General features: G+C 40.5%; 1 protein-coding gene across 5 annotated transcripts in view; it reads left to right on the forward strand.

Moving 5' to 3' along the window:
- LOC127420136 (zinc finger protein 385A-like) overlaps positions 1–11,362 on the forward strand; it is a 161,718-nt gene extending 150,356 nt beyond the window's left edge. For all 5 annotated transcript variants that reach the window (XM_051662171.1, XM_051662172.1, XM_051662173.1 and 2 more), the window contains 3 exons: positions 2,526–2,710; positions 2,867–2,959; positions 7,011–11,362. In XM_051662171.1, coding sequence (XP_051518131.1) covers positions 2,526–2,710; positions 2,867–2,959; positions 7,011–7,238 — 506 coding nt within the window. In that variant the 3' untranslated portion in view covers positions 7,239–11,362. The remainder of the gene's footprint in view (positions 1–2,525; positions 2,711–2,866; positions 2,960–7,010) is intronic.
- The last annotated feature ends 251 nt before the right edge of the window (positions 11,363–11,613 follow it).

Below are 11,613 nucleotides of genomic sequence, written 5' to 3' on the forward strand. Positions count from 1 at the left end.
GACGTAAACCTACAGGCCCTGGATGGGAGTCTCGGGCGCCCACGCCAGGTGGTGGCACTCTGTGGACACAAGTGCACCGCGAGCGACTTGTCCACCTGGGGGATCACCGAATACCCCCTGGCCACTCCGCCATCAAGGGTAGCGAGAGCGGGGGAGCTGAAAGACCTGGACCGGGCAGTAAAAGGTGCCTCCCATGATCTTGTCAGCTCCTCATGCACTTCCGGGAAGAATGGAACGGGGGTGGGGCGTGGCCGTGGGTGGCGCCCCGTGCCCAGGAACCGATCGTTGAGCCGTGAGGGTTCAGGGGAGAGTGGAGGGTTCCACTCTAGCCTGACGCTCGCGGCCGCCCAAGAAAGCACGTACGTCATTTCCGTGTCAGCGTGAGGCTGGGCAACCGCTCCCGAAGGAGGAAGCCGAGCCGAAGCCTCTGTGTCAGACTGGACGAGCCCACTCTTCGATGCTGCGCTCGATAACTCATTGTCTTCCGGAGCGCCGAACAAGAAGTTGAACTCGCGCTGAGACGAGCCGCTGGTCTCGTGCGAGAGCCCAATCGGGGCAAGCCGCGACCGCAACGTTGCCATGGTCATGTTCTCGCAATGAGGACATGACTCATCCACGAATGATATCTCTGCATGGGCAGTGCCCAGACACATAAGACAGCGATCGTGGCCGTCACAGGTGGAGAGATAACGATCGCAACCATGAATAACACACAAACGGAAAAGCATCTTTAAAAAGACGCGTCTTTAAAAAGACGTTCCGTGTGTGCCACTCTTTCAGAAGAAAATATACTCTTTTAAAATATACTCTTTTAAATGTTCTGCCGAAGCGCCCAGGGGCGTTCTCTGCAAACCACAGATGCAGAAGGGGAGAAGCCGCTGAAATGCGCCATAAGATCCAGCAGAGAGAGATGAATGAACTCGGCGGATGAATTCAGCTCAATGAATAGAACTGAGTGGTTGCATACCAGCTCCTTTTATACCCGTATGTCTGGGGGAGTGGCATGCAAATTCCACTCGCCAATTCTCATTGGCCTTTTTAAAAAAAAGCAGAGGTGTTTGGGGCTCCCAAGAGTGACCCCTAGTGTCACTACATTGACACAATGTCGAGTGAGTGACAGATAGGGAAAACTGGCTGTTTGCTTATATAGCAGCTGTATATCCAGCTGTCAATTCCTTTATCATCTGTTTGTTTATTTATCAGATTCAATGTACTGCCAGACAGGAATGTTAGGAATGACCATTTTATGATCTAACTCGAAAAATTTAGTGCAAAGTTTTGGACAACAGAAATCATTCACTCTGATTTCTCGTGTTGAAAATAGGTAACCAGCACAAATTCGGTTTTGGATGCTGTTGTCTCTACCTGGCTTATTAACTAGCTTAACCAGCAAGAATTCCTTGGTCAACTAGCTTCACCAGAAAGATCATGCTGGTTGACAAGCATTTGTTTTTTGCTGGTAAATATCGTGGCTATGCTCATCCACTGTATAGACCAGAACCAAACTAGCACTAACTAGCATAAACCAGCCTGGAAATTCATGATATTTGCAGCTGGTCTTTTCAGCAGGGTTTTGCCTTTTCTTGTCTCCTCCATATGCTTTCAAGTTATGACCCTGGAGTAAAGGATAAACTTTTAGTCAAAGTGAGAGAATGAAATCTGTTTTTGGTTTGGCAATAAAAAGTGTAGAAATTCCCTAAGTTGTTTGTTCGAGATTAAAACAAAGGCATAAGCATTCTGGAGCCCAAGCATGTGGATGTCACCTGTTTTTGTCCATATCTAAGCTGTGTTTTCATCGACAGGCCAGGAATAATTAATAAATAAGGAAAACCATGTGTTACACAGCTCCAAGCACAGAAAATGGCAAATTGATTAACTTCATTGTATTAAAGACAGTCCAGTTTAACATTCCCAGAAACTTGAGGAATTCAGTTTAGCAACAAAGACTGAAATTGAAACATTTCAGCAAAGACTTATCTGATTTATTAGCATATAATAATTGAACCTGCATGTCAGTGTTTTACATTAAAAAAGGATGTAATTTACAGATGCAAAACATTCCAATGAAAGGAAGGTGCATCTTCCCATCAGAATGGTGATGAAATAGGAAACGTGTAGACAGGAATAATAAAAAAATCTCCTTGTCAAGCATGAGCAGCCGCATTCAAGGCCTATTCAAAGTGGAGGATTCAAGTTCCCTCTAGTGGCAGAGACTAGATAGGACACAGAAGACACAACTAGTGTGTGAATGTTTTATATTTATTTGAATGAAATACAGTACAAACACACTTTTTAAAGAAAAAAAAAAAAATCTCAAAAAGAGGTTTGTTTGGTTTTAAATAATAAAACAACAGATATTGTTCAAAAGTGAGAAAAATGTTTGAAAGCATAATTTGTTTGCAGAAGCTATGTTGAGACATTTTTTAAGTGTGGTACGTTTTGGGGCCACTGTACTGTATGTGCATGTGTTTAATATAATTATACTAATCTATAAAACCACCTGTATGTTTTTCTTTGCTATTCAGGCACTAAACACAAAACCATTCTGGAAGCCCGCAGCGGACTGGGCCCCATTAAGGCATACCCTCGTTTGGGTCCGAAGCCCAGTGGGGAGCAGGGAGGAGGGGCAACAGACCCCAACACTCAGGAACGCACCTTCCACTGTGAGATCTGCAACGTGCGGGTCAACTCAGAACTGCAGCTCAAACAGGTGCACCACTTTGGACAGATACATAAATCCATATTTGATTAAATACCACTGATCTGTGTACTTTTAAAAGTTCATTATAATTTTATATGCCTACTTATTGATAATAAGTTATAAAATGGCATTAAAATATTTCCTTTATATTTGGTTTGTTTGCAGCACATATCAAGTCGAAGGCACCGGGATGGGGTGGCAGGAAAGCCCAACCCCCTCCTAAGCCGACACAAGAAGCACAGGGGAGCTGACCTTGCTGTAAGTAGTAACCAATCCCAGTTGTAGTTACAACCTTTGGATCCCTTTAGCATGGCACAACTGACCTGCCAACGCAGTAGAAATGTGCTAAAATGCACTGAAAGTCATATTTTTTATTGAATTTATCTAAAATACTTGAATTGAGTTAAAACATTTTCTCCTATCCCATCTTAACATGCAGAGTCTAAAATAAGTAAGCCATTAGTTGGTTAAATTTCTTGAGAAATGTCCCATCCAGCTGACACAATAACACGATGTGACACAACCAATGGCATGAATTTGGGGTGGGACTTTCTGTTTGTTCGATCAACAAAAGATGGGGCTGTTTGAAAACAATGTTTATTTTTGCAATTCCGTTCAATGGCACAAGTGGCACAATGGCAGAAATTTCACACTTAAGCTTTAAAATAAGATATATTACCAGTCAAATGTGCAGATACACTTGACTGAATTTATGTTTCTCATAATCCTAAAAACCTTTTGATCTCAAGACTTTTTGTAGACAAATAAAAATTGTGCCTATGCATTAATTTCTTTAAAAATATCAAATGTTTAATTAAAAAAAACTGATTAGTTGGACCAGATAGTGAAGAAAAAGCAGCAAAATTGGCCAGCCGACATGTGAACTCCTTTAACCCTTTATGCTCGGATGGGCCTGCCGACAGTCTGTGGGCCTGTGAGAAAACAAAAATTATTTTTGGTCTTGACCAACACAAAATTGGTATTGTTTTAAAACTTAGATGCTCTACTTTACAATGCATGTTGGCATTATGACCAAAACTAAACAAGTGCTTTGAAATTTGCAGACAACTCAGAAGTGTTCCGTTTTGATAACACTATGTAACACAATTTTTGTTCCTGGGTAGTAAGTGTTATTTCCTAATTGCTTATGCCTCAGAAGTATAGAAAATGGCTATTATTCCCCACAAACTTTGCTTTTGTGACCAGGACAGTGATATTTTGAAATTTACCTATTTCCAATGAGAAAACGGGCGAATTTGTGTCTTCTCGTTCACATAAAGTCAGAAAAAAAACAACATATGAATCCTTCTCTATCTGTGGTCCGACGAAGACACTGGCTTTGACCTTTGCCTCAGACAGCTTAGGGAAGAAGTCTTGAAGGTACTTGAAGGCTGCCGACTCCTTATCTAGAGCTCTGACAAATTGTTTCATAAGGCCCAATTTGATGTGCAGTGGTGGCATCAGCACCTTCCGGGGGTCCACCAGCGGCTTCCACTTGACGTTGTTCCTCCCCACTGAGAACTCGGTCCGCTGTGGCAAGTCCCACCTGTGGTAGTGCGCCTTGGTGTCCCTGCTGTCCCAAAGGCAAAGATAGCAGGGAAATTTGGTAAAACCGCCTTGGAGACCCATTAGGAATGCCACCATTTTGAAGTCTCCTATGACCTCCCAGCCATACTCATCATACTTCAAGGCGTCCAGCAAGGTCTTGATGCTGTTGTAATCCTCTTTGAGGTACACCGATTAAGCCTGGGGAAGTGACGGGTACTTGTTACCATTATGGACCAGCACGGCTTTGAATATTACTTTAGTATAAATACAGTGCATCCGGAAAGTATTCACAGCGCTTCACTTTTTCCATATTTTGTTATGTTACAGCCTTATTCCAAAATGGATTAAATTCATTATTTTCCTCAAAATTCTATAAACAATACCCCATAATGACACGTGAAAGAAGTTTGTTTGAAATCTTTGCAAATTTATTAAAAATAAAAAACGAAAATATCACATGTACATAAGTATTCACAGCTTTTGCTCAATACTTTGTTGAAGCACCTTTGGCACCAATTAAAGCCTCAAGTCTTTTTGAGTATGATGCTACAAGCTTGGGACACCTATTTTTGGGCAGTTTCTCCCATTCTTCTTTGCAGGACCTCTCAAGCTCCAACAGGTTGGATGGGGAGCATCGGTGCACAGCCATTTTCAGATCTCTCCAGAGATGTTCAATCGGGTTCAAGTCTGGGCTCAGGCTGGGCCACTCAAGGACATTCACAGAGTTGTCCCATAGCCACTCCTTTGTTATCTTGACTGTGTGCTTAGGGTTGTTGTCCTGTTGGAAGATGAACCTTTGCCTCACTCTGAGGTCCAGAGCGCTTTGGAGCAGGTTTTCATCAAGGATGTCTCTGTACATTGCTGCATTCATCTTTCCCTCGATCCTGACTAGTCTCCCAGTTCCTGCCGCTGAAAACAGCATGATGCTGCCACCACCATGCTTCACTGTAGGGATGGTATTGGCCAGGTGATGAGCGGTGCCTGGTTTCTTCCAGACATGATGCTTGACATTCGGGCCAAAGAGTTCAATCTTTGTTTCATCAGACCAGAGAATTTTGTTTCTCATGGTCTGAGAGTCTTTCAGGTGCCTTTTGGCAAACACCAGGCGGGCTGTCATGTGCCTTTTACTGAGGAGTGGCTTCCGTCTGGCCACTCTACCATACAGGCCTGATTGGTGGAGTGCTGCAGAGATGGTTGTTCTTCTGGAAGGTTCTCCTCTCTCCACAGAGAAATGCTGGAGCTCTGTCAGAGTGACCATCGGGTTCTTGGTCACCTCCCTGACTAAGGCCCTTCTCCCCTGATTGCTCAGTTTGGCCGGCGACCAGCTCTAGGAAGAGTCCTGGTGGTTCCAAACTTCTTCCATTTATGTATGATGGAGGCCACTGTGCTCATTGGGACCTTCAATGCTGCAGAAATGTTTCTGTACCCTTCCCCAGATCTGTGCCTCGATACAATCCTGTCTCTGAAGTCTACAGACAGTTCCTTGGACTTCATGGCTTGGTTTGTGCTCTGACATGCACTGTTAACTGTGGGACCTTATATAGACAGGTGTGTGCCTTTCCAAATCATGTCCAATCAACTGAATTTACCACAGGTGGACTCCAATCAAGTTGTAGAAACATCTCAAGGATGATCAGTGGAAACAGGCTGCACCTGAGCTCAATTTTGAGTGTCATGTAAAGGCTGTGAATACTTATGTACATGTGATATTTTTCGTTTTTTATTTTTAATAAATTTGCAAATATTTCAAACAAACTTCTTTCACATTGTCATTAAGGGGTATTGTTTGTAGAATTTTGAGGAAAATAATGAATTTAATCCATTTTGGAATAAGGCTGTAACATAACAAAATGTGGAAAAAGTGAAGCGCTGTGAATACTTTCCGGATGCACTGTATTTGCATGTGTAATTAGTTCTTATGTACAGTTATTATGTTTTATTTTTTTGGAGAGTCTTTTGGACACTTAGAGACATTTTTGGACATTAGAATAAATTATATTTGCAATGCTAGAACTTTTTATTACTTTGTTATATCAACACAAAATTTTACTCAGTTACAGGTGTCATGATTGGGAACAAAACAAAGTTTTTCGGAGCTACCTTATTTACACCCTGAGATATATAATGTAAAATCAGAAAAATAAGAGAAAAGAAAAGTAAATGTTTGGCTCAAGGTTTTTTTTTTTTTTGTTGTTTTTTTTTTTTGCAGTTTTAGCAGTTATAGGCCTTAAATTTTGGGTATGCCACTGAAACAGGAAATCTTTAAAAACACCCTCAGAGCTTAAAGGGTTAATACAGTAAAAAAATCATCCCAGGTGGATACATCATTGTAACGGTGTAAGGGATGGGCAAGGAGGAGGCGGGAACTGGCTGAACAGTCAACAAAAAATTTAATGATATAAATGAACTTAAAACAGCATAAAACATAAAGACACACAGACACACACAGCACGGCCACGTGCGTCTCTCTCTCACTCGAACTGGCACCTCTGGCTCATCTTTATCCCGCCCTCCTCCTCATCACATTCATGAAGTTGGTTGAGAGAATGCCTAGAGTGTGCAGAGCTATAATCTAGGCAAAGGGTGGATACTTTGAAGAAGCGTAAATACAAAATAGTTTGAACATTTTGGTCACTACATAATAATTCCCATACTTCCATTCTAAAATGTGGAAAATAATACTAAAGAAGAATGAATAAGTGTGTCCAAACATTTGAATGGAAGTATATCTAATAATACAATTTTGTTTCTTTTTCCATAGGATCTCACCAAAGCATTAGGCGCCGGCCTCCTGCCTAGTCCTCTGGCTGTTGCCGCAGCAATGGCAGCTGCTGCCTCCTCCAACCCGCTGGCTCTCCGTGCAGCAGCTCCCACCCACCATCCGCATCATCACCTCCTGCAGGGTCCGCCCCTCAGCCATGCCATCTTGAGACCAGCTCCTGGGCCCATACGCACCTCACACGGGCCTATCCTCTTCTCTCCGTACTAACTTCGCCCCCACCCCCTTAGCCAACCACAGCCAGTCAGGAGCCTCACCTCCAAAAGCACACTGTGAAGAATAAAATAATAGTGAAATACCACAGCAATGACACAAATCAACTCATCAACAAAAAAAGTCAACTACTAAAACAAGCAGAAGGGGTAAAGAAGTGAGAGAAACCAAGATGGAGGGTGTGAAAAGACCCAACGGGCATTCCAACCCTCTTTCCATCACCCTTAACTGCCTCCTCCGTTATTTTTGTATAGAGTAATTATCATTGGTGGATGGATGGATGAATGAATGGACAAATGCAAGGATTGTTGGAATAGAGCAATATTGTATGCTGAATGCATTTTATGTCCTTGATCATTATCTTCTATTCTTCCCTCTATTTATACACATACTGTGAGCAGACATGCTGGAAATGACTTAGGTCATTAGGTTTATAGAGAGCCCACAAAACACACAAATACACAAAGAGACACATACAAACACACAAAGACTCCAGTTACTGTATGTGCTGTGTGCCACGGTACCTTGTCGTTCTGGTTCTGCATCCTAAACCCTATGCACCTTGACAAAAATAACAGAAACCCTGTTACATCAGTATGGTAGCTGCTTCTAGAAGTCTTAGCTGTATTCAAGTTTCAAGTTTTAAGTTTCAAGTTTATTTTATTCAACTTGTTCCCTGTCTGGCTTTGGCTTCAGAAAGCATCTTTACAAGATGGAAACACCACAATCTTCAATGGAACTCCACCAGTTTCCATATCAAGTTGGAAACTGTGGGTAGGCATGGTCTAAGGATGCCCAACACTTTCTGAATGCTGGCTTGATGCTACTTTGGCAACACATCTTCACCAAATCTAGTGTGAGAAGCAAAATACAGTGGACTGCATTGTCAAAATGTTCTCTCCAAAAAGCAAGATTTCAGACAGATCAGTTGCATCTCTCTAGGGAAAGGAGAGATATAGAAGAGATATAACATATCTCTTTTGTGTAGCTTTTATATCCCTTAGTGTTAAAAGCAGGTAATGTGTCTGACTGAAAACACCCCTGACCCCTCTTAAATCTTAGAAGACCAGTAGATGTCTATTTATTCTATTGTCACTTGTGTAGCATAGTTTAGTTCAAAACATCCAAGCTGGTTGACAAAGAAAATATTCAGAAATTAAATATGTACGTAGAGGATGATGTAACTGTTAGTTGACGCTGAAATAGATGGACGGGTACTAAGGCAACAAATGTAAGCACACACTTGGACTAACATATAGGGTCCTCAGTTCATTCTGTCTCTGTATGTTCTATGGAGAATGGAGATTATGCAACCCCATAAAAAAATTAAAAATTACAAAAAAATAAAAAAGAGTCTGGAAGCTTCTAACAAGCAATATTATGGCCCCCTTCTCATTCTCTGTCCAACTTCTTGCCTGCATCCCAGCAAGGGACTGACACCACAGGACTGTCAGCCACTCCAGCAGCCTGCAAGAAAATTAATTAAATTAACAAAGTTTAGTTAGAAAATGTGGGCTGAAACAGAGGATGCAAGGTCACAGAGGACATGACTGTGCAATGTCCCCTTTTTTGGTATGAACTTCCTGTCTTGAATCTAAAGCCATGCAAAGCATACTATTTTTGTTCTTTTATTATGATTAATCAATGCTAATGTTTTGTTGTTATTTTTTGTTCATTGTCATATCACACTGTTATGTTGAACAAATATTGTTGTGAAAAATCTGAGGAAAAATATTGAAGAAAAAATAGGAATATTTTTTTATTGATGATTGAAAACCTGCACTTGGGAGAAATCGAAATGGCCTACTCATTGTAGATAATGTATGTGGACAAAGTGAAATACTCCTTTGAATGGAAAAACAAAACAAAAAAACAAGCAAGGACACTTCTCACACCTAGTACTGTTGGAGATACACAGTGCCCTTCATTGACAAGCAAAGTGCAACAATGTCTTACTGTTGTTTGGATATTGCAATGCAATAAGCAATTGAATTATATTATTTGTTTTAGATGAGCATAAACATAATGTACCAGGTTTTATAAATGGTTATGTACGCCTGCTGATAGGCCTCCATGTTCTTCCACAGAGATATTAGCCTTTGCAGTACTGAGGGTGGGAATTCTGAGCAAGAAATGGGCACCCACAGGAACTGGCCCTTCATATTAAAGGGTCTTATCGATATCTGAGTGGTATAAATATAAAAAAAAACAATGTGTACAGCCATATCCTTTGCATATGTAGCTTAGTTTTACTTTTTGTTTGTTTGTGGCATTGTTTGCATTGTGTAGGAAGCAGGTTTTTTACGTCATGATTATGCCATTACTTCATGCTAACTGTGGTTAGCATCCACCATTGTGCTTTTGATGGACTTTACCTCTGTTTGTTTTCTAATTAGTTTCTTATGCACTAGAGTGCTGTAGTTCATGTTGGTGTGTATCGTGTAGTGTTGTGTGCATACAAACAGAGCCCGGTCTGGAAAAAGACATTTGCGATAGCATAGGGGCTAGCAATGGGCTTAATGGAGCTCATTGCTTTTTAAGCAGAATCTGCTTTAAAGGGATAGTTCACCCCAAAATTTTTATTCTCTCATCATTTACTCACCCCCATGACATCCCAGATGTGTATTATTTTTTTTCTTCAGAAGAACACAAATGAAGATTTCTAGAAGAATTTCTCAGCTCTGTAGGTCCATACAATGCAAGTAAATGGATGCCAATATTTTGAAGCTCCACAAATCACATAGGTCAGCATAAAAGTAATCCATATGACTCCAGTAGTTAAATAAATGTCTTCAGAAGTGATATGATAGGCGTGGGTGAGAAACAGATACATATTTTAGTCAATTTTTACTATAAATTCTCCTCCCTGCTCATTCAATCTCCACTTTAACTTTCAATTTCACATTCTTCTTCTTGTGTTTTTGGTGATTCACATTCTTTATGGATACACCCCCTTCTCTGCAGGGGAAAAAATGTCTAGCAAAAATCAACTTAAATATTGATCTGTTTCTCACCCACATCTATCATATCACTTCAGAAGACATGGATTCAACCACTGGAGTCATATGGATTATTTTTCATATGGACTTTTATGCTGACCTATGTGATTTTTGGAGCTTCAAAATATTGGCACCCATTCAATTGTATGGACCTACAGAGCTGAAATATTCTTCTAAAAATCTTAATTTGTGAGTAAATGAACTATCCCTTTAACCTCATGTTGTTTTAAACCTGCATGACTTTCTTCAGTGGAACTCAAAAGTGCAGAAGTTTAACAGGGTGTTAAGCATGTTAGCAGAGTCCCTAACAGTTTCCTTTCAGAAGAAAGTAAGTCATACGGGGTTTAAACAATTTGAGGGTGAGTAAATGACAATAGGATATAGATTTTTTTGGGTGAACTATTCCTTTAAACTGCAAATCTGTTATTAGCAGTTTCTATCCCAAACTTAATTAAAACAATAAGAAGGCAATGTATTTGTGTGATTTCAGATGTGCAGTTCAAAGGAATTCTATATTACGAACACTATGTGCACTGACACAGGCTGTAGTTTAAAACTGGGTGTCCAGTGCCCCTTTGAAACCATGTCAGATGAAATCTGAGAGCCCATCACTGCTAACACATACTTGCTTAAACCCCTCCATCAACACTGTAAAGACCATGTTCATCCTGTAGTCATCTCTGAAAAAAAAAAGCGTCATCATTGTACAGAATTGTCAAGAGCTCTTTAATAGATTTGTTCAACCTATCAGGGCAGGTGTGATGTTAGCGGTGAAGTCTATTTTAGCCTTAGCCTTATTCCACTCCAGGCCTATCCAGGAGCGGACGCGTAATGGAGAAGCTTTGGTCAAAATCTCGTCTTGCCAATAAAGTTATTTTTCAATTGAATTGTCAGATGGGAAAACAGTATGTGTGATGGAACGTAGCAATATTGAACTAATACTGGGTACTCTTGTTTACTGAAATAAGGAAATCAACCAATAGATGCATATGTGAGTAAAATATTATAGATGTAATTTAAATTAAACACAGAACAATATGGAAATACTTGGTATCAGAGAAACTTGGAGTTTCCACAGGGGGAAAAAAAAAATCAATGTCTATAAATCAATAAAGAATATTAAAACTCATGTCTTGTACTTGTTTTTCTTTTTTGTTTAGGTGAAGTGTGTAATTTCTGTGTCACTAGGTCACCAAGTAGAACACTATCCCCATCTATCATTAGTCGACAAACATACAGTCCGGCCCCAAAATCACGCCATTGGTTGAGCTAATGTTACAAGGGCAAGATAGTTAAAGGGATAGTTCACCCAAAATTGAAAGTTCTCTCATCATTAACTCACCCTCATGCTATCCCAGTTGTGTATGACTTTC

The sequence above is a fragment of the Myxocyprinus asiaticus genome, chromosome 29, assembly GCF_019703515.2.
Source record: "Myxocyprinus asiaticus isolate MX2 ecotype Aquarium Trade chromosome 29, UBuf_Myxa_2, whole genome shotgun sequence".
Classification (NCBI taxonomy): domain Eukaryota; kingdom Metazoa; phylum Chordata; class Actinopteri; order Cypriniformes; family Catostomidae; genus Myxocyprinus; species Myxocyprinus asiaticus.